The following is a 23,897-nucleotide window of genomic DNA, read 5'->3' on the forward strand; positions in this document are numbered from 1 at the left end:
TGCAACGACCTTGATAGTACATGGTTTGATGTGGACGTCGCGGATAAATTTCTGGCGTTCATTGCACATAGAATGTAAATCATTTCTCGTCATTGTTTTGCTTTTATTACTTTATACTTCCAATCTTGCACGCGTGGGTATCCTCTTGAAATTTTGTTCTCCTTTAGTGCATTACTCTTCTGGTACGTCCTGATGTCACTCTCACCCCGATACGGCCCCTTTCATGGGGCTACAAGTAAAAAAAATAAACATTAGAGCATCTGGGTTTTTTTAACGTGCACCTAAATCTAAGTACACGGTGGTATAGACATTTCGTTCCTAACGCGCGATGATCAGGCGCCTTAGACTCTGAAGCACCCAGCGACGGTGAATGTGAGGAAGTTATGCCTCATAGTCCGTGTTGCCAGCCCTTTCTTTCAAGACCCCGTTTTCATTCAGGTTACGCAGGAGTTTATCCAAGAGTGAAATTATGGGAGCGGAAGCTGATGCAAATATGTGTCTGTATGTGAGGCGGGGGGGGGGTGCATGATTGCAGGGCGAACTCTACCTGTTTTTGCACGCTGTCTTCTGGGAAACAATGGCAGGAGTTAATAGCGTCCTCTTGTGGACGTGAACGTAGTGTTTCAGGGGTGCATAAATGCCTCAAACGATTTATGCCAGCGAGCTTGAACCGCGAAAACAGTTTTTTTCTACACCTGCACTTCCTGCGCTCTGCTCCTCCTCCTTTGTACTTTCTGTTGCATACTTTACTTATATAGCAAAAAAAAACTCAAATAGAAAAACAGATCTTTCAGCATTAGGCTCTTGCAGGCTGCCTATTTTCCATAATGAAACCGGACCAAAATGACCGTTGCAGTACCACTTATTAAACAGTTAAACAGGCGCGTGGGTATCGATTTCTATGGACCACTTCTTCTGACGTCGGCTGGTAACCGCTGGGCCATCGTCGCTGTTGACCATCTAACGCGATACGCCGAAACCGCCGCCCTCGCAGCGGCTGCAGCGCGATGTTGCCTCCTTCCTGCTAAACCGATTCATGCTGCTTCATGGTCCACCACAGGAACTTCTCAGCGATCGAGGCCGTGTCTTCTTGTCGGAAGTCATCGAAGCCGAGTGCCATGCTGTTTACCGCAAAACTACTGCTTACCACCTGCAGACGAATGGCCTAACCGAACGCTTTCACCGCACGCTCGGCGACATGCTCTCAATGTACGTCGCCGCCGATCACACAAATTGGGATGCTATTCTGCCCTTCGTCACATACGCCTATAATACCTCCCCTTAGAGCACTACTGGCTTTTCACCCTTCTTCCTATTGTACAGAAGGCACCCGTCGCACACCATTGACACGATACTTCCCTACAAGCCGGATCCATATGAATGTGCGCCTATTTCTGACACAGCCAGGCTTGTTGAAGTGTCGTGAGCTTGCAAAGACCTTTAGAACGCACGAACAAGCGCGGCAGAAGAGCACTCGCGGTGGCACCACCACTCCTGAGTCCACGTTCCTCCCTGGAGCGCTCGTATGGCTATCGGTCACTAATGCTGCAACTAGCCTCTCTTCAAAACTACTGCAGAAATACGAAGGCTCCTACCGGGTCGTCGAGCGCACATCCCCGGTGAACTACCTGGTGCAACCCATCGAACCATCTTAGGACAGGCGCCGTCGAGGGCGCGACATAGTCAACGTGGAGCGCCTCAAGGTCTGCTATGACCCACTCATAGTGACGAGCTGTTAGGTCGCCGGACGGCTCCGTTTTCGTACCCGGGGTAATTGTGGCGTAGCCTTGGTACTGGTTAACGGTTGCGCTCTCCAGCGGCTTCTAGTGGATTGTCCTCTTCTGAACACCGCTCACGCTCAGAGTCCGTGCTTTTGCCTTGACTGTCGCCATTGCGCATTGTCGCTCAGTGCCGTCCATTAAACAGCTTAACAACGGCAATAGTCATTATAAATCAATAGTCTTTATAAATGTTCTGCTTAAGCCCACTGCCGGGCAGAGTCCTCCCCATTATTTTAGAGTTCACCCGGTCATGTGCTAGCTCCGGCCACGTTATCGCTACAAACTTCTGAATCTCACTTGTTCACCAAACTATAATACCCATTATCACGCTTGCCTTCTCTTCGAGTCTACTTCTGAGAATACCTGCTGGATGGGCTCTACCATATTCTCTTATTGCCAATACACTATCGTGGTTCGGGTCTGCGGTCACTACCTGCCATAAGTAGATTTATTCCCTCACGAATCGCACACCGCTGTTCTCTTCGGAGACTGTTAAGGATTACTTTAGTTTTCTGCGTAATCATTTTTAGGATCACGATTCTCCTTCGCCTATCCAATGCGGTGGTAATGACTACCAATTTGTCCCCTGAGGCAATGCCATCAGCGAATTTCGGGGTACTAAGACATGCTCCATTAACTCCTGTGGCGGCCCAGTGCCAAGAGCACATGCACGAGGACCAATCCGAGTTCTCCTCGGTGGCATAGCAGATAATAAAGGTGCAGTTGTGTGGGACGCGTGTTGTTCACTCGCTTGGCTTTGCTGAAGAACGCGTTTGAGCATTGGTGACCCTGAATTGCGTGGTAGACACCGTGGTGGCGCGTAACTATAACTTTGACGACCACGACTGACGCCTCCCCGACGGTCTCCTCAGTCGGCGGTAAGCTACCCGCTTTTGGATTGCGGACTCTGCACTCTGGTTCATACAAGTCGAATCATAGTTCGCAGCCCGACGCATCACAGCAGACCTCAAAAAGGACCGCTACGTAGTAAGTAGTCTCCCGGTGGTCATAACCATTGAAATAAGGGTTGCCTTGCTTGCACCACCTGCCGAAAAAATATACATGTGCAACGCTGAAAGAGACCCCCATCCGCCGAATTGCGCCATCCGAACCACTTTGCGTCACCGAACTCGGCATTTGCGGCACATGCAGCAATTGTTCGCGAAAAACCACAACTCTTGACGAAGCATTACTCCGCTAACGTTTTTCAAAACCTACGTGAAAGTGTCCGTATGGTCGTTGCTGCGTCAGAGCAGAGCTCTGCCATTGGTCGCCGAGCTTACCGACCGGCTGGTAGCGATCGCCCTGCCCGCATCACTGGTTACCGTGCAAGCAAAACCCTCTCGAGATGAACTTCAAGAACTCATCGAGACGCTAACAGCTTTGCGCACAAGGACAAGGGCACCAACGTTAAGTGAGCCAAACACGGCATCACAACCTCGGTGTCAGAATATATGCTGGTTCATCGGTGGTTTTGGAAATGCTGCAAGTAACCTAATTTCACCTGTTCATACTCGCGAGACGGTGGCGACAGATACTGAGGGTGACCAGACTTTCTATGTTGCTTTCAAGTCATCCCTCGGTATTTTTTACTACCGACCACGAAGGCGCCGAGGTCAGCGCGATACCGGCGTCACAGTCCGAAATAAAGAGCCCCAGTACATCACCATTCCAAGCCGACCATAGCACGGTGATACTAGCACATTGCCACGCGAGTTTATTGCTGTACTCTGGTTTCAGCCACAAAAAACTTTAACAACGCTCGGCGTAGACCGCGCCACAATGTTTTGGGAGCTTCGCGATTATTTGAGTTCATTCTGTAATGATTGAGTGGAGGACGCGAATAGTGAAGTTTATTCGAGAGCTTACGCGAGGCAGCACAGATAACGACGAATGTTGGATGGCTGCTGTATAAAAGACGGCGTGTTCCTGCGATGATCAGGTTACCGACGTTCCACGCTCTGTTCGCCGCTATCAGTGTCCAGCTTGCATTGCTTGTGCCGTGATTTTACATTTACATGGCACAAGTTCAGCCGGAACAAACCCGCCCACTGCTACCTTCTTTAACGTCACCACCACGTGACTATGTGGACATCGTTCCCTCACGCCGAGCCTCTGTTTCAGCAGAACGTGTAACTGGGTGTTCTTGGCGCTGATGTAAAGTTCTCCATATGAGGCGCAGACCTTCTGAATAATTCAGCCGGTTGGTCGACGTCCGCAACAAGCGACTTCAGAAACCTGTTAGTCAAGAAGGTGCACAAGGCAAGCCGTCTTGGCACGCTCCTCTAAGCTCGACCTTGCTCAAACCCCTCCGGAGATTCTTACTTTATTACCGTAATACAGCAGTTTTCCAAGCTGACGCGACATCCTCAGACAGTCGCCGAAGTGAAACAAAAATCAGAATCAAATCGGAACAACAGGCCCATCAGTCTACGCATGGCCACGCCGTCTTTCGCCCATAGGCGTATCTTCCGGGGGGGGGGGGGGAGGCGCGCCCCCCTCCGCTGAGCAAAGGAAAGATAGGGGGGCGAAGCCCCACCACTTTCGACAATTGTCAATGTCGGCTACAGACTGGGACACAAACAAGTTAGGAAAAGATTTACTTGAAAGCAGCAATGACCTAATTATGTAATAAAATGTGTCCTGCGAATTTGCTGTGAAGACTGTCCTCCGTGTTTATGACCACTCACTGTGTGCTCTCTGCGGTGCGGGCTGAGTACGCGACGCATTCGCGCCTTTCGCTCGAGCATTGCAGAGGAAGCTACCGCTCGGAAAGGGCTCTATAACATTAGGGCAATCTGTCATGACTTCATTTTGTTCTGCCTTGCCTGAACCAGTAAACGTTTTATAGCTCGATTAAAATCTCTTGCTGTTTCAGGAAATTTAGTTTCTTTGAAAACGAATAGCATCGCCGCTGCTCCATATCGAAGCTGCTGTGAGTTGATGACTGTGCAGAGGTGTCGAGTATTTTAGTTGTGCCAAGCCAGGAGAGCTAAAAAAGGTTCCCCTTGATTCTCCGAGTAACCTGCTCCACCTTGCTTATCATAGGATAGCCTGTAGCGATAGCGGTGGCTTGTAGCAAAGCGATAAATAAGGCAGTGGACTCGAGCACATTGAGAAGCCCAGCTTTCATGTTTGCCCCATAACTTGATCTACTTGACCAAGGAGATTATCAGCGTCCACGGATTTCTGGACTAAGAAAACTGCCTACCTGCAAAGGAATGTGTCAGTTGATAATTAGGTTTATTTTTCTCTCTACCTCTCACTCACCAACGATGTGTTCACAGAGAGTTGTGTACGCGCAAAAACAGTTCAACGTGTTTATATTACGTCTGGAAGTATCTATTATACGCATATGAATCCGTCTCACCAGCTGCTATAAGTAGCCGCTGCTAGAGTGTACTAGAACAGGGGAGTGCTCGGAACGGCCGAAGCACCAATGTAAAACAGTGAAGCCGAAACAGGGTCAATCCGCTTATTTCACTGCGATCGGTAGTTTCCAATGTGTCATCATTTCAGAGTGTCGCGCGGCTCGGCCAAAGTGGTGCAGGGGCAGAATACCCTCTTCCCATTCAAAAGTCCCGGGTTCGAATCGCAGCTGTAGATGCTAGGTTTTTATATTCTTCATTGTCACCTTTTATAACTGTATTGGTTTTCCGTTGTTTCTGCAAACTAATTTCAGTTGCTACGTGTTTCTTCAAATCCCGGGCGGTGGCGCTGCAAATAACTACGCGCACTGTCAAATGTCATGTATTTAACTTCACATTTTGCGTTACTTTTTGACGGAACACGCAGCGACTCAAGCTAGTTTTAAGAAACAAAGGAAAACCACTACAGCTATAAAAGGTGACACTAAGACTAAAAACCTACCATCTACAGCTGCGATTCGAACCCGGGCTTTTTGAGTGGGAAACGCGCACTCTACCCCTGCATCACTTCGGCGGAGCCGCGCGCAACTCTTAAACGACGACACATTACACGTTACCGATCGCATCGCCACACGCGGATTGACCCTCTTCGGGCTTCAGATTTCGAAGCTCGTTCCGAGCACTCCCCTGTTCTAGAACACTCTACCGCTGCCAATGTGAGTGGCGGGCTGGGTGGCCAGGCCTAACCGGCAATTAACAGACAGAAAATTGGAAAAACTAGCAGACAGTACACAACTTGAGCGAAGGTTAGTAAAAGTAGCCAAATGTATATAGCCACATGTGTGTAAAAACTGCGACATTTTTTTATTTAGGCTACTGAATACACTAGTCCTCTGGCGAAAAAAAATAATGAGGGTTATAAGGTTATATAAGGTTATATATAAGGGTTATATAAACCCTTCAAAATCAAAATTGCTGAGATTCAAGCATATATTTTCGATTTAACAATCATTTCGTGCAGGATGACGCAGTTTTCTGCGCTGTTGCAAAAATGACACTCATTTCACAAGTGTTGCGTAACTCTTCTTAAAAGAATTAAAGGTAAGACCCGGGGTGACAATAAAAATTAGTACGGCATGGGTGTGCTAATATAATAGCTGGGGTTTAACGTCCCAAAACCACGATATGATTATGAGAGACGCCGTAGTGGAGGGCTCCGGAAATTTCGACCACCTGGGGTTCTTTAACGTGCACCTAAATCTAAGTACACGGGCCTCAAACATTTTCGCCTCCATCGAAAATGCAGCCGCCGCGGCCGGGATTCGATCCCGCGACCTTCGGGTCAGCAGTCGAGCGCCATAACCAATAGACCACCGTGGCGGGGCGGCATGGGTGTGCTGAAAATCGGTTTCTGTGATTCAAGCATAAAATTTCGCGCCGCTTGCACAAAGTCGCCCAAAGCTGGGTCATAGCAGAGCTTGTAGGCACCTACTGACTCGGCTTTTACTCTCTCAACTCTCTCTTTCCCACTCCTTGCTATACTGTACTATACATGGCTATGCTTGCTCTCTTTTACAGCGAAAGCTGTTATGAGATCATTTCAACGGCCGTTTTTGGCGCCCTAGTTGTCCGCCGCCGCCGCCGCGCCGCCGCCGGTGTCCGTAACCACTATCGCTCCAAATAAGAAAAAAAAAACGAAATAAGAAAAAATTTCCAGGATGGAACGGGGTGTCGAACCTGGGCCCTCTGCGTGGGAGCCCAGTGTTGTACCTCTGAGCCATGCCGGTGCTTGGAACTGCCTTGCAAAACGACGCTATACAGGCTTCATGTCCAGAGGGAACCACATTAACATATGTAACTTAGTGTGGTAGAAGATTGAAATAACAACCACGCACCAGACAACGCGAATTCTGTAACCAGGCGTCACACAATGCGAATTGCGCAACGAGTGGGCTGTTGGATGCCTCCAACCCACTACAAGGGGCTCTGCAATAATTCTTCACTGTCATCAGGCACAACACCAACAAAGTGCGCATAATGCCTTACATGTTTTTAGCGGGTACCACGGCTCTACGTTGAATGACGAAAAATGGCATAGTGGCTGCTTCCCTACTTCACAGAAATTATGATTTGTAGCGTAGTGGGTTCCTCGCAAGTGTACTTGCATTGGTTGCCAAGGAAGCCCATGAGCCCATCATCCATATCCTCAGGGTCTCAATAAAGTTTTTCCCCCTCTGTCTGTCTCTCTTTCTCACGTCAATGTATGTTATATTGCATGGTGGGAGCGACCGGGCGTCATACAATGCGAATTACGTAACTGGTGAGCCGTTTAAAGCTTCCAACCCATTATAAAGGGCTGAGCCACAATTCTTCGTCGTCATCAGTCGTCACGTAAACAAAGTGCACATAATGCCTTACATATGTGTAGCTGGAACCTCGCTTCTGCGCACAATGACGAATAATGGCGTTGTAGGTGCTTCCCAATTTCACAAATATTGTGATTTATGGCGTAGTGGGTACATTGCTAGTGTGCTTGTATTAGTAGCCCCAAGAGAGTTTACAAGGGGCTCTAGAAATGCCCTTCTTCCAGCTTTCGCTGTGACTGTGCTGCGCTTTCCGCGCAGGCCTGGCATTTTTTTGTCTTCTCTCGTCTTTTGTGTGCCTGTTTCTTTCGATATCTTTCTCTCTCTGTATATTTCTTTCTCTGTCTTTCTATCTTTTGCTATCTTTCTTCCTCTTATTTCTATGTATTTCTCTCTCTCTCTCTGCAGTCGTTCCCTCGCCCCCTATCCCTCTCACTCTTTCTCGTTGTATTTCTCTTTCTTCTTTCTTTACTCGTTCTCCGCTCCTCCTTTTCCTCCAGCTCATCCTCACCCCACTCCCTTGCTATATTGCCACGTGCGTTTCTTATCACTTTTGCTGCATTCGGTTTTCGCCCACAAAGACTGTCGCAACGCTCAGCGCAAACCGCGCCTCATTGTTCGAGAAGCTTTGCGATTATTGTATATCGTTTTGTTAAGATTGCGCGCAAGACACGAACATTCGAGCTTATTCTAGAGCTTGCGCGACAGCCAGCGATAACGCTGGAATATTCGACGGCACAGGTGCAAATGCCGATACGCTTCACCGCTTGTCAGTTTTATCGACCACTGACGCCCTGTTCGCCACTATCAGTGTACAGCGTGTATTGCTCTAGTATGAGTTTTCATTTCCCGGCCACAGGTTCGACCAAATAAAGAGTTCCATCTTGAACACGTCGACTGCTGTCTTCATCTACGTTACGACCACGTGACAGCTGGTGGAGGTGCTGTTCGTCCATGCTGCGGACGCCCCCGTCAGGACGTGAACCCAGCCCACGTCGCGGAGAAGACATCGAAGCCAACTACGACCAGCGAGCTAGCCGTAGGCAACAAGGTCTACCACCGGAGTACCGGCCTCTACCCGACAAGACCAGGAAGACCCCGACCATGACCACCACATCGGTGACGGCGACAGGACCCATGGCGCCTGCACCTGTGCTGCTACATCAACCGAGGGAGCCACCTACCTTCCGCGGGTCACCGCTCGAAGACCCAGAAAGTTGGCTTGAAAGGTACGACCGCGTACCTTTCTCTCTCTCTCTTTTTTTTCTTCTTGTCTTTCTATTTCTTTCTATGCTATGCTTTACTATCTCCCCTCGCCCTTCTCGCCCTTAAATCTCTCCTCCTTATCGTCACTTCCGTTTCCCACGCTCTTGCTATACTATACGTACTAGGCTATCTTATGCCTAGCATGCCTGGATAGCCGAGTGGTTGCGATGCTCGCCTTGAAATCTTCAGTGCGCGGGTTCAAATACCACGCCGTCACGATTTTTTTCGCCAAGAATTTCATTCTTGCTGTCTCTGTCTTTCTCTCCCTCTCTCTCTGTATTCGTTCTCCCACCGTTGAGCGTTATTGCACCCCACGCAGGGAAAATGGGCGCATGTGTTCTGGGAGCGAAGTATAGGATGAAGAAGAGGATGAACATAGCCAGATCATGATGACGATCATTTTCTGCCGACGCGAAACGGCATAACGAATATCTTAACAGCGCCGCTGTAAAAAGAGAGACACAAAGATGGCCGTCCTGCTCCGCAGTTCTCTCAGGCTTGGCACCACTAGTACAAAGCAGCCCTAATTATTTTTGCATTTTGCGCACGTATGTAGTAAGCGGAAACTGTAATACGTAAAATATCGAAAGTTAGCAATTGTGTAGTCGGACGTTTTGAAAATCGATGTACCAATTTCTCAATATAATTGTTTTACCCGGTTTCGTTGCTTTAAAGGTTGGTTTATTGAACTTCTCTAATTAAGCAAATCACAATCACCAAGAAATATTGTGATTACGTCATGCAGTAGTCAGCAACATGCATTTGATTGCGTCGTCATAGATTGCATCGACATATCTCTAAATTCTGGGTAGAGTTAGCTGGGGCACCCTGTATATTCTGGAGGAATTATACGAAAAACATAAGGTATTATTTGACTCGAACCTTTCTATATTCGACAGAAATATCTGTCTTCTCAATAAGACTATCCCAGAATAATTGCTTCCTTGAAAATTCCATGGGAGTCGAGGGACTCACAGAACGAGGCAGTCATCAGGAAGCAATGTAAAAACTCTTTTCCTCAGTCCGTTGGTTTCGCACAGCCAGCAAAGAATGTAGGAAGAAAGCAGTGCACAGAAAGCTACAACATATTCGTGATCGTGCCAGACATTTAGAGTGCATCCTTACGAATAAAGCCCCTCCAGGCTACCCACTTGAGATCCTCTTTTCCACTAGCTAAAGTGATCCGGGACGTAGTGGCATACGACACTACTGCACAAAATTGACCCTTTGATATACTATGGCGGACACCGACAGACAACGCAGACATAAGCATACAGCTTTGGTGATTTTACCTGCCCTTAGGGAAACTTGTTTAAGCGTTTCGAGGTGGACGACAGACAAAGAGATTTTCCGTTGGACCTCCTGAACTTGGCCGTGAAGTTGATCGAGCAGCGTGCGCTGGTAGTCGATGTCTTCCATGATCAGCGTGAGCCTGCAAAAATTGGGAAGCTTCATGTGGCATTCGCTGAATTATGCTTGCTGCTGTTTTAACTCTAGTAAACCAGTTCGGACGTCGAAATAAGATCAAGTCTCACTAATCTTTTGCGTGTGAAACTGAGACAATGTTCTCCATCGCCTACCGCCATGCTAGCTTATCGGCAACGTCGTTGCGCTTCTAAGCACGAGGGCGCAGTTTCGAATCCCAACCACGGCAGCGACAGTTTCATGACGACGAAGTGCGATAACACCCCTTTACTTACATTTATGCGAGCCGTTAAGAACCCGAGGTGGCCAAGATTACTCCAGCGCTCCCCAGTGCAGCATTTTACAATCATACCACCATTTTATCACGCAAATCCCTAATTTTCAAAACGTCACTGTTTGCGTAGCAAACAATGAATTGCGATGGGTGTATTCACGAAGCTTTGGTGAAGTCCTAGCTTGTTTGCTTCAGGGCCGTGGTGTTTTGCTTTAACTTCTGCCTAGTTTCTGTAGGACATCGTCTAACAGTGCTTAAATAAGGCAGAGAAACATGCAGGGTTTTTCAGATGAAAAGCACCAAGTATTAAAAAATTAAGCGTAGGCGCCACGCGCTTCCAATTAGCGCAGTATTGCTCTGAGCTACACAGAGCACGTCATACTATATTTTTTTCCAGTCCGTAAAGCTCGGCAGTTATCAAAGATTGCTTAATAAACTTTTTAAACAGTAACTTTAGAGAAAAATCTCCAATACAAAAGTTGTAGCGCTTATTCAGAATTATTCATCGAATTATTTTCTCCATGGTAAGATAACTCCCCTGCTTAAGTTTTCTTCTGTATTTATTCAGAAATATCGAATTATTCAATCCACGCTAAGATAACTCCCCTGGTTAATTTTTCTTCTGCTTTTCTTTAAAGCACCGCGAATAGACCATTTTCCCGTACGCCAGCGCCACCTACAGCCGCGCAAGCACTCATGGGAAATGTTTGTACGCCGCAGACAAGCCTCGCACTTTCGCTTTCGTTCATACAAGGCGCCTGTGACATTCAAACACCCGCCAGTTATAGTAGTTCGAGTAATTCCTGAGAGATGGCGCTTGTTACTACCAGATTCAAACATTCCCTTGACGTTTTGTTGGTCTAGTCAGTCTAGCAGCGAAGGACGACGACAGCGCGACGACCACGCCTGACTCGTGTTGCTCGTGTCTCACGTATTTTCCGTGCGCAGCGGCTGCCGGTAGAGCCGTATAGCCGCGCGACCACAGTATCACGTAGGCATTGTTTTTCCGGGATCCACACACGTGGAATCGACGTGCACAGACACTGGAGACAGACCAGAGGTGAGTGTGGCCGCAACGCCGTGTAGTTTTTCAATAATATCGTGCGAGCGTTCACCCTAGGACATGGCAACGTCTAACATCGTCGAGCACTCAAGTGCGAGCGCCATGTCAGCGTTATCTCGCGATCAGTTTCACCTCGACGCTTCTCGCCGACATTTGACACTAGCGTATCCTATGATTAACGCTAGCGCGATATAAAAAACGGCAAGGGTGTGTTCATGTGTGTGCCATTTCTTTCGCCGGCACCTGCGCTGCCAAATAAAGTTGCAGCCCTTAACCGCGCGCACGGCTGAGCGGGTAATGTTCGACCGTACGGTCGAACATTACCCGCTCGGTTGGACTGAGATACGGCCGTGTCGCGCATGCACCATGCACACAGAGCTGGGTCGAAGCAGGGCTGCCAGTTGTGCGAGTTGGTACCGATGCATTATCAAGAAAAACGGCGCGATAGAACGACGAAAAGACTTTTACCACACGAACACAAGCGCTAATCACGGCGCTTGAGTTCGTGTGGTAAAAAGTGTTTTCGTCGTTGTGTCGCGCCGTTTTTCTTAATAACGGTCGAAGTGTCATGCTATCGGTGAAACTTTCGCGCTTCCGACTTATCTTGTACACGCGACGGGCTTTACGCCGTCGTAAATAAGTGACACTGCATACCCCGCGGGCAGAACGCCAGCAAAAACTAAAGAGTGCGGCGGTGTAGAGCGATTAGCATCTCTCTTTGCATTTTAATCTTTACCGTGTCCTACAGAGCCTTCTTGACAGCCCTATATTCGTACTTGGTAGGGTCAGATTTAGCTCGACACTTCCAAATTATCTCACATTCCACCCTCTCTCTCTCTCTGCGTAAGTATGTATATACACATAATTTTACCTTCCTGCTCCCCCCCCCCTCCCAATATTTGGAATCCTTGGCAAATCCTTAGTGCTGGCCATTCCAAAATTACAGTATAAAGTGGTATTTCAGTAAGACGTACGAAACGCAGCTGGCTCAGTACTACATAGACATTTTCATTGCGTATCTTATCAAATGGTGCCCATTATGTCGCTTGTAACTTGTCATATTGTATGCTTCTGAATGTTTAGATGGCGCAGCAGAGAGGAAGGAGTGGCTAAACCTGCTGTGTTCCACGCTGTGACAGCAACACTGTGAAAAGCCAAGGCTTGTCATGGCACAAATTTCCCACTGACACAGCTATGAAAAACGTGTGGCTGAAACGCATCAACAGGAAGGGACAGGGAGGAAAATACCCCCTGTGGCAGCCAAAACCTAGCCACAGAATCTGTGGCATTCATTTCAATAAGACTGGACGGAAAACATACGACGACAAAGTGCCGCAGTTCTTCCCCACCAAGACCTTTCCAGAATGGAAACAGGAGCCTTCACGTATGTTCACATATTACATCTTGCAAGTGTGCACTATGCTTACACTCTTGATACGCATGTGCATTTCATCACAACTAACATACTTGTGGTCTTCTTTACTCCACTTGTTACAATGCTATAACTAGTTGGCGTTATGTGGACATTCTATGTTCCTGCACATGCATGTCTCAAGTTCTAACTGAATGTGGTTATGAAATATGAACTATTGTTCATGGGCATGGTTGTGTTGTACTGTTTATATGGGCATGATTATGTAGTGTTTATCAACAGGAGCCGGTTTCGGTTTTATGTTTCAGTTATGTGGGGCCTATCTGGCCATATTTTGATCATTTTTACCTGTGCATTTACTGAGTGCTCGCTAAACAAGCCAGTGGTCAAATATGTTGAAGATTTTAAGCCTGCAGATAATCATGTTATACTTGATAAGCTTTGGAATCTTGCTGATAACAGGCCCAACGCTGATCCTTGTCTTATGTGGAACTGTTTCAAACTGTGTATGAAATTGTTTTAAAACCTTTGCACCATCTGGGAAGGTACAAGCACATAGAGCAAGACCATGGGTTAATAAGAATATAATAGACTGGATGTGGGAACTGAGGCTTCTTTGATTTGCAATGGCTCTTTCAATATTCATAGCCACACGTATGCTCAGCTGCTCAAGACGTGCACCCTACATAATGTTCATGTGCACAGCATTCGCCTGCACAAGGCAAGCACTTGTTTTTTCAGAAATTTATTCTTCTGTTCGATAAGTGAGTGAAACTATTTGCCCAGTGATATCGCTTCCTTAGGTAGTGCAACCAATTTCGAACGTGCCTTCTGTTTCACCTTTCTAACTTGGGCTCGTCTTCACTGTTCCCTTTTCACTCTCTTAGAGCATGTATCAACTTATGGAGATTTTTTTTAGCTGTAGTCACTGAATTGTTTACTTGTCGCCTTTGTAGCATTATGATAAATCCTGTAGTGTTCAGTGGTTACCATTTCTGGTTTCATAGTGTGTTTTCTTACATGCTCATGATTGTGATGTTCGACTTGTATAACACCTGCTCCAGTGTGACCGCAGTATATTATACATAAAAATAAGAAAAATGAAGAAAGGATTTTTTTTTGTTTTTAACAGGCCCATTTTCATATCTAACACCAAGTGTGGCACTAAAGGACGCTTGTATGCTATGTGGTCTCTTGCCACCTGCCCAATCCTAATAGATAATGTGCAGTCCAATAGTTCAATGAATAATAGCATTACAACTTTCACGGATGCAAAAGCAGAGAAATCACCTTTCAAAGCTGATAAGTCTTTCACCAGCTTCCATATGGTCTGCTTACCTGAATGCATGTACTTAGGAATTACTTCATGAGCCCTCACAAGCAATAAATATTCACACGTAGGTCCCGTAGCAAGGCGCAAACGACAGAGGCATTTGTCGACTGTAAGGCCCATGGCTATTACTGTTGAAGAACCTGTTCTGCTGACAGAAATGGATTTGGCCAGCACAGTAACGGTTGGACCACCACTACAGCTGCAAGATGTGCACACCGTTCATGACGAAAGCTGTGTAATGGTGCAGCACGTGGGTAAGAAGTTATGAAGCTGCTGTTTCACTCGTGCTTTTAAAGATGTCACTTCATGTGCGAGGGTTATTGTTTTTTTCTAGGTGTGATAAGTTGGTAAATAAAAAACAAAGTGAACATTTAAACAGCTTTATTTAGAACATTTAGGTACACATACCACCTACTTTTCAATATAGTCGCCGTTTCAGTTCAGACATTTCTCGTAGTGTGGCACCAACTTTTCTATACCCTTTCTCGTAGAAGACAGCCACCTGAGCTTTCAACCAGTTCTGCATGCCGTCATCGAATTTTATCTGTGGTTATTGTTCAGTGGCCAATCAGACCGTGAAAAAAATAGGCCTCGTAGATTTCTCTCTACTGCATTGTGCTCTAACTTTTTATCCGTTATCTGCACTGCCCATGCACAAAACTCGATAATGCCTGTTGCCTACAATACAATGCCATTCCTAATCCATTGTAAAAGCTCTCAACGAATCTATGTTTGCTCAGATCACCCCTACAGTGTAAGCAGCCAAGGTAGCCCAAGAAAAGCATTGACAGAAAAGAAGGAACAAGTAGCGGCCCTGTTCGAGACATCAAGCCAGCTTCAAGCTGAACTGAAAGCTGTGCAAGAGGAGAACAGGAAGCTAGAAGATCGAGCAAGGCAACTTGAGATTAACCTTGCAAATTGCCAGCTGCAGAGCATGGAAAAGCCCCTTCCGACTAATCACAAATCACTAGAACTTTTGCAAGATGAAAGGAAACTCCGGTTTTATACAGGATTTGAGAATTCGCAGCGATTCCTGTTATTTTACACATTCGTTGACAGTGGCCTCGCCACATTTATTGAAAATGGTGGTGATGGTGCTCCAACTGTGCTACATAGAATAGACCAGGTGATGTGTGTGCTGATGCGGCTGCGGCTAGGTTTGCTTGAAGTGGATCTGGCTCACCGATTTAACATCAGTGCTAGCAGTGTGAGCCACATTTTTAGTTTTTGGGTAGAGTTTTTGGCCGCATACTTGGAACAGGTTCCGAAATGGCCCAGCCGGGATTCGATTGATCGTAATATGCCAGAAGCCTTCAGCAAGGAATACCCTCGAACACGGGTAATTTTAGATTGCACTGAGCTTTTCATTGAGATGCCCAGTGACTATGCAACACAAAGTGCTACGTACTCCCTGTATAAGCACAACAACACTGCCAAGGGCCTGCTTGGCATATCACCGAACTGGATGGTTACATTTGTGGCCAACCTAGCACCTGGTACGTTATCGGACAAAGAGGTCACGCAACGAAGCGGCTTATATAAACTGCTTGAACCAGGAGACTCGGTCATGGCAGACCGCGGTTTTCTGATAGAGGAAGAGCTAGCTGAAGTGGGTGCCGAGTTAAACATTCCACCTTTTCTGAAAGGCCGTTCACAGCTGACGTGTGAGGAAGTGAAGAAAACTAGGCAATAGCAAAGATAAGAATACATGTTGAGCGTGTCATTGGCCAGGTAAAAACATTCCGGCTGCTAAAGCACACCTTTGCAAATAAGATGGCTCCAAGGCTAAATGCTGTGTGGAAAACTTGCACATTGCTTCTCAACTTTTTAAACGAGCCCTTGGTTGACCGTTAGTTTAAAACAAAGGTGTATGCAATGAATTTGTTTATCTGAATGATATTTCGGGGATGAATCGATAGTGTCAGTGTTATTGAATCAGATAAATAACCTGTTGTATTGGCAATAAATAAAAAGCTCTGCTGCTTTATTTCAGAACAAGGATTCTTGTGCTGTAATCTCTTACAAACATTTCAGGAAAGAAAGCATACATGCATAACATATGAATTGAAATTCTTATAAAACTATAAAACACTTGACAAATCTGAGATATAAAGCAGTTTTTAGAATTCCTTGGAGCAGAAGTCGCTACAAGCAAGTAAAAAAAAAACATTCTCAAAGTGTTACATAGCACCACGTGAAGCAACAGTTTTTTTATTTTGATTCTGGTTTTCAACAAAAACATTAACAATTGCTCGTTACCACCTAACAAAGTGTTAGCAAACTAGTTCAGCCTACACTGCTTTTGTGGCCATTTAAAGGTGCGGTAACTCAAAATGCTGACGCAATATGAAGCATCAAGACTGCAGATGTTGTTACCCCTGGAGGATGAAACAAAATATAAGAAGGGAAACAACAGAAATAGCACTTTCTGAACAAAATTTCATTATACAAACTGCCAGGCAAGCAGGTATGGGGTAAAGACTAGACCTACTGTGTGAAATTCTCATGCGCAAAGGTTATTGAATTTAAAAAGTCGCAGTGATATGATTGTTAAAGCAATATCTATAGGGCATTATCGTTTTAGTAACTATCATTTTAGGAACGTCGCAGGCAATAGGATGCATAGCAATGCTCACAAAGGTACGCTAGAAGCAGTGTTTTAGACTCAGCCGATCTATGGCGTCCTTTCAGTAAAGCTCTCATTTGTGAAGGCTATGCTGCATTTTCTTGCCGACACAACAATGCCACTCAGAGCGCAGCTAGACAAAGTAATAAAAACAATAAATATAATCATGATATGATTTCTTAAAAGGTTTTTTTTTCTTTTATGTTGCACTTTAAATGGAAATGTTTTCTGACAGAAGCGGGTTGTTTTCATGACATTCCAAGTGGGTGTGGTAAAAATGCTCTAATATTACAAACATGTCTTCCCACACTTGTGTGTCAAACATGACCCCCTCAACATAAATGTGCTGTCAACAACCAAATCGCACCACGTTAAACCTGTAATGCCAAGTTGTCCTTGTATTTGCTAATAGTACTTGTGCCTGTAGTTCAGCTTTCCTTCCTTAAAGAAAGGCACCTTGCGTTGCTGCGTGGCTTCCTTGACTGTAAGGCCCTCTTCCATTGTCTTTGCCAGGGTCTTCACTTCAACATGACCATAGTCATTTCTCTTGTCCCAAACCGGACCGTCGGGAGAGGCACCAAGAAACGGTGCTCCAGGATACACGCAGAGTCCCACTTTGTAGACTTCTACACCATGGTGTTCCTTGTACTTGGCAATGGCATTTGCTTCGTTTTCGTGGCCTGACCTCATGTACCGCGTAGTACGATTGCTAGCTTTCGTCAGAAATGATGCAATAAATTTTTCGTTCACAGCTGACTTTCTTAGTACAATTTCTCCAAAACGAGACGCTGTAAGACGTTTCTTCCGTTCTTCATGCCACAAGGGTGTGTCTTGCCACCTAGTCATTTTCTCTAACTCGTGGGCTTCTTCCAGTGACAATGAGCATGCCATGCCTTCTCGAACTTCACCACCTAGAGCATACAAGGGAAGGTTGATAGGTGCCTCATCTTCATTATGTACGACACTGATGTGGCAGATTTCATCAGGACGATAATTTCTTTCTGCGATATGGTCTGCAAGCATTGTGCAAAACCCACTTTCTTTAAATCCAGCACAAAGGGTCTTCAGAGCGGAGGGTGTCACTACAACCTTTCCACCATCAAATGGCTCTGCTTGTCGCTTTGGTACTTTTCCAGGAATGTGTTTGGCGAACTCAAGTTTGGAGAAGTTTGTCACTTGGAGTTTCCGCTTCCCAAAGTTGACAGGGCCCCATGTTCTCGGCTTTGACGTACATGACATGGTGTCCGGTATAAATAAATGGCCCATCCTCTGGATATCCAACATGTGCCACAGCAAAGCCGAAACGTGTTTGCAGACACCACCAGCACCAGCTGGACACAAACAATGCCCGTGCTTCACACTACCGTCGTCCATGCACACAACACACACTACGTCGTAGAGCTTGCCCACTGAAAATGATGCCTCAACTTTTGCCTTGATAAAAGTTTTGTCATGATGCAGCAGTATGTTCGACACTTTGTCTGCCTTGAACAGCCTGATGTGCAGTGCTTTTCTGCTCCTGATGATTTCCCATGACTTGTTATGCTTTCCCCACAGAACATTTTGGGAAAACCCTTCATCTGCTTCGTCCAGGGACCCTTTGGCACAGCAGTATCCTGAACTTGTGTTAACGCTGGCCTGTGTAGAGAAAGAAAAACAATATGATATGCGTTAGACTAATGCAATATGATGCACGAGACTGATGTGAGTACATGCTGCAAAGCTGCAGAAGCAGTAGTGGTGTCAGTAACAAGATCATTGTTCTTAACGAGATCACGAACATACATAAAGTATGGGTGAACCCCACCCCCCCCCCTTCGAAAAAAATTTCTGGCTACGCCCCTGCCAAGTGCCTCGATCTGAAAGAAAGGATTGAACTCGGTCTACGTAAGTGTGAAGTGATGGAAATAAACACATTGAAAGTAGCACTTGCCCTTGTGTATCTTCCTGGGTTGGGTTTTTTTTTCTCTTGCGCTCAGTAATGTTTCATCAGTGTGCACCAACTAGGCCCTCAAAAAGTCCTATTCAACAACATAAGCGTTCTTGCAACAGGGAGCGATCGCTGTAGATCGCTGCGGCCGTAAATAGCCGCGATTCGCAGAGATCACATTGCTACGATTGTCAGGCAAGGTTCGAAAATGAAGCCATTACATTTTGGTGTAAGATCTCATTAGAATACTGCAGAAGATCCCAAACAAATCGCGAATGTGCTTGAATTTAAGAGCGACCGATGCGCTCAAGAAAACTTCTGCGCGAGCTGTTCTGCAGTTTACGTGGACTCGGGCACACCAGCGAACTAATACAGTACACGGATTACAAATTCTACCTTAGCGTAAGATTCACTCATAAAAATTTAACGGTTCACGGCGAATGCCTGTGTTTCCTCTCGAGTTAAGAGAACAGGTATCTAACGTTAGGCATACCAGCGGGCAGCTCTGCGCACCTCACACCGCATTCGTTTCTCTTATCAGAACACGGAGGCACCAAAACAGCGATAATCTCACCTTTCCATCTCGCGAGCCATAGTCACTTCGGCTGGTGTCAGCAGTCTTTCTTTTTTTTCGTCCGACAGCGCAGTGTTCTGTAAGCGAAATTTCGAATGATGACGGCGATACAAGGCACATGTTTACGGCGGCAGTCGCGCACGCACAGACTCTTGTTATTTTTTTTTTTTGCAATCTGCGCACAAAGGGATACAGATAGATGCTTGCAGGCATGCACACTTACGTTATTGGTCCAAGGAAGAAGCAGCGGTCCGTCCACTTCGTTTCCGACTTCCAAACCGACGGTAAAACGTAAAACGAGCGCCCGAAAAGCCTGCTCGTGGCTGGCGTTGCGTGCGGCACTCGTACACTGTTTTCCCACAGTGCAGCGCGCGCCCGCAGTGCGTTCTGGGATTGCCAGAAAATGGTCTATTTTAAAAAATACCACGTGACTGCCGCCTAACGCGCGGCGCTTTTAATGCCCTCAACTGTAAGTTGAACGAATTATCAAGGGCTGCTTCGCGCACGGACATCGATTGAACAGGCCATCGGTGACGGCGATGGACGCTAAATGATGGTAGGGGTGACCGTCTAAAAAAATGTCTACGAAAGAGCGACTGCCACGTGTGAGTGAATATTTTATCCCGGTCCTTCATCACGCTGTCACCCTCACCCCTTCCCATGTGCTTCTTCATTGGTGCGAAAAGAAAAGAGAAAATGCCTACTCCGCGTCAAAAGCTGCCTACGGTCTCATGCGGCATCTTCTCCGTGGCTGTCACTTTTTCGTTAAAGATTTCTTGTTGTGAAAACGGTATGCTCCTGTCGTCTGTTAACGTCCATCGTAGTCACTGGTAGCCTGTTCAGTCGAATGCCGTGCGTGAAGCAGCCTCTGATAATTCGTGCAACATACATCTCAGGGCACTAAAAACGCCGCGCGTTAGGCGGCAGTGACGTAGTACTGTTTTTAAATTCTCGCGCTTTGAAGAAAAGCTTTAAAAAAAGGAAGCAGGGGAGTTATCTTACCATAGATTGAAAAATACGAAGTTTCTGAATAGGCACTACAACTTTTGCCTTGAGGATTTTTCCCTGTAGAGTTACTATTTAAGAAGTTCATTATGCAAACTTTGCTAATTACCGAGCTTTGCGGATCGGAAAAAAATATTCCGACGTGCTCTATATGGCTCGCAACAATACCGCGCTAACTGGAAACGCGTTGCACCTATGCTTAATTTTTTTATTACTTGGTGCTTTTTATCTGAAACACTCTGTATGTCGCTGTACTAAAATTTCTGGCGTATCGTACATGACTGTGAGGCGTGCTGCCTATTCCGGCCGCATGCCGCAGCGGGGGACCACGACCCCGATATTTTTAACCACCTTGTGCTATTATTGCAGACAGAGCTCTAAGTGCACGGGCGTTCTTGCATTTCGTCCACATCGGCATGCGGCCACGGTAGGCTGGCATCGAACCCACGCCCTAGAACCTAGCAGCGCGACACGTTAGCGTCTAAGCTATTACTGTGATGCCTCATCATTTCTATGTTTCTTCTCCGTTCCAATCTTTTGTATGTATTGTTATCAAAAAATAAAGAATTACACATGTAGGCCAAATTTCGTCATTTACTTGCGTCGCTAGGAGACGCACCGTAGTAGGACTGATCACATTCTGAGTGCTACAACCTCAGACTCACCTTGACACCATAAAAGGCTTGTGTGAATATAAAAAAAAATAATGCGCAAGGAAGCAATGGCTGATTTCATTCGACATTTTGAAAAAATATCCACCATCTGTAAGCACTATAAGAGGAGCAGACAATTTGCCTTAAAAGCAGCGGACAGCGTCTCATGAGCGAGGGCCAGGAAATCTAGAGCTTGAACAACGTGGAATGCTCGTGATGTAGCTGCAGAACCGGGTGTTTCTCTTCAACTACGGCAGAAAGATTTTGCTAATGCTGACGAATATTTCAAAGTGTCATCTGCACGTAAGTAAACGGGAAAAAGGCGCAAAAAGTACAATTGGTTTCCTTGCCGTGGACATGGCATAGACTTAAGAGCTATCACCATGATGCAGGCTTGGTCACTCGTGCAGTCAGACTTTGCCGTTCATAGAACGATCGTTCACACTTTCTGAAGGGTTCTGTCGATGCGAAGATCTCGCTTACTCTATTCTGAGGCTCCATTTCCGATTTCAATGATCAGTCACAAAAACCGGAATGCGAAGGTCATTTTATGGTGATTGTAAGTACGGTTGTTTAATATTCGAAAATTATTCGAGTACTATCGGGAATTTGCTGTGACTTGTATGTGGCACTACTCGATTTCTATTATAACGGTCGGACTATTATACCCACATTCTCAAGCACAAGCGGAGATTTTACAGCGCGGTTTGCTATATAAGATTGCAACTGGCGCTCTACGTACTTCTCATAGTGCTTCTCCAAGGTATTCTCGTTCGCAGAATCAGCGTTGTTGCTGTATTCGAGAGCCTTCTGCTTCCAGTAGTGGCAATCTCTTTCCGAGAGCTTCTGTCCTTTCATAGTGCTCAGAGCTTTCGCTTGATGATGACGATCCTGCAGAATGATATGGTCAGAACGTGAGACGTAATAACAAGAATATAAAAGCCTTTTGAACTAACGTAAAGGGTATCTGTAATGTTCTTCAGCACAACGAGATGCCAAAAATTGTAAAAGATTACACTGGCAGTTTCCGATGGACAAAATTCGAGAACGCGACAGGAATTTTGGTTTGCGGGCTTTGCTTTTACTTAACCTTTTATGTTAAAGGTACGTATGTTGCATGGAATAAATACCAGTACATGCAAAAATGTGGTTGATCCCTCGGACATAGGAGTTGCTATAACAGGAAAGTAAAGTGTGCCTCCACAGAAGCAGCCGAATATTTATTGTAAATGGAGAACTTGAACATTTCTATCCGTATTTTGCTGGTACGGCACCGTTTGACGTGCATGCATCCATGTTCACGCGTCCTAGCACGTTTCTATCTCAACGATTAAAGTCAATGACTATGACCAACCCTGATTGCATGGTCATCTATCACCTCATCAGCATCATTCAAGATGTGTGGGTCGATGAATACCAAAAGGCGTTCTGTAGTCGAGTGGCGTCCTGCTGGCGGGTTGCTTCGCCAGAGGCACGACCGTTCTGGTTCTCCGTTATGTCTGTGCCAGCCAGTTGGGTTGCAACGCACTTATCTTCAGGAACGCGAGAGGGGACGTCGTAGCATGAGCCGTGAATGCGCGAAGCCGTAGCGCTTTCAAGTTTCAGGCGATTTATTAGGCACTGCGCATACATTGCCAACAGACCCGTGTATTGTGCGATTTCAGCAAACTTTGAAGAACACCAGGTAGCCGGAATTTCAGGAGCTCTCGTCTACAGCGTGCTTCATAATAATATTGTGCTTTCGGAGCATAAAACCTTAATAATTATTATTATTATTTAAGGACTTCAGGTTTTTCGTTGAAAATTCACGCAGTAGTGGGGAGGCTGGTTCTACTAGGCTGTAACAGGTTGGTACCTTACTGTAAATGAATTACACAGCTAGTACTTCAGAAAAGACGATGCGAAAATGAAAGATACGCCGCAAGTCACCTAGTTGGTAGTTTTTTGCAGCGACATGTCCCTCGTTCTCAATTTGTTCTATCTAAACAAATGTTCAGTCAGATTCCAACAATACGCCTAAAAAACACAATCGCACCTTGCGTTCATGCAGCGAGTTACAATCTATTATTTATAATTAAGTGCTTTATGCGCGGTGAAATTTTGTCACCCGGTAGTAATAGGAAAGTAATACGCCTGCTCGCACGAGCTGAAAATGGAAGAAGTTAATTCTAAAACGCTACTTTATCATTAGCATTGACGTACGCATTTCTTCTTGAATACAAGGGTGCACAGGCTGAAGAGACCGGACAGGAGGAGCCACACAAATGTGATTGCATTCAGCGGTGGAGGCAGGCACCGCCGCATTGCAAAGTCCATAACAAGTTCATAGCGCTGAAATTTCCATATCATGTCAGACACCGGATCCACGTCTGCCAATGTGTTACTGAAACAAAGCACAACGAACAAAGAATCAACTCACACTTCAAGAACGCCAAAACGTATTAGTGAAATCGGAAAATAGTGAGGCTGAACATATTTTTAGGGGCCCTCGAGTAACTCTGTGTCACTTTGTACTGTAACTTTTAAAATTTTATTGAATCGGTTGCTGAGGGCGCCAAATGGCGCCACAAAATTTTTATAAGGTCATATAACTATCAGCGTATGTCTGACTGACTCGATTCCCACCTAGATTGTCAGGAATGCATACACGCTGTTGATTTGCGCTTGCAGAGCAATGACCAAGCTGCTGAGAGAGCGCATTTAGAAACATACTATGAGGCATCTCATGCTTTTTTGCAAAATGCGGAAGCTCAAGTATGAAAGGCTAGAGAAATATCTGATATAATATTGTACTTTGCTATTGCTTTGGATGCTTGAAGTACAAAAGGCTGCTCTTCAATGTACAGACAAAAACAAACAGAGGG

General features: G+C 45.9%; 1 protein-coding gene across 1 annotated transcript in view; it reads right to left on the minus strand.

Annotated features, from left to right (window-relative positions):
• Positions 1-23,897, minus strand: part of LOC119382222 (transient receptor potential cation channel subfamily M member-like 2) — a 307,967-nt gene that overhangs the window by 106,338 nt on the left and 177,732 nt on the right. The window contains exons 12-14 of the mRNA XM_037649936.2: positions 23,236-23,416; positions 21,776-21,924; positions 10,071-10,210 (exon numbers count right to left, since the gene is read on the minus strand). Coding sequence (XP_037505864.1) covers positions 10,071-10,210; positions 21,776-21,924; positions 23,236-23,416 — 470 coding nt within the window. The remainder of the gene's footprint in view (positions 1-10,070; positions 10,211-21,775; positions 21,925-23,235; positions 23,417-23,897) is intronic.

The sequence above is a fragment of the Rhipicephalus sanguineus genome, chromosome 2 (genome assembly GCF_013339695.2).
Source record: "Rhipicephalus sanguineus isolate Rsan-2018 chromosome 2, BIME_Rsan_1.4, whole genome shotgun sequence".
Classification (NCBI taxonomy): Eukaryota; Metazoa; Arthropoda; class Arachnida; order Ixodida; family Ixodidae; genus Rhipicephalus; species Rhipicephalus sanguineus.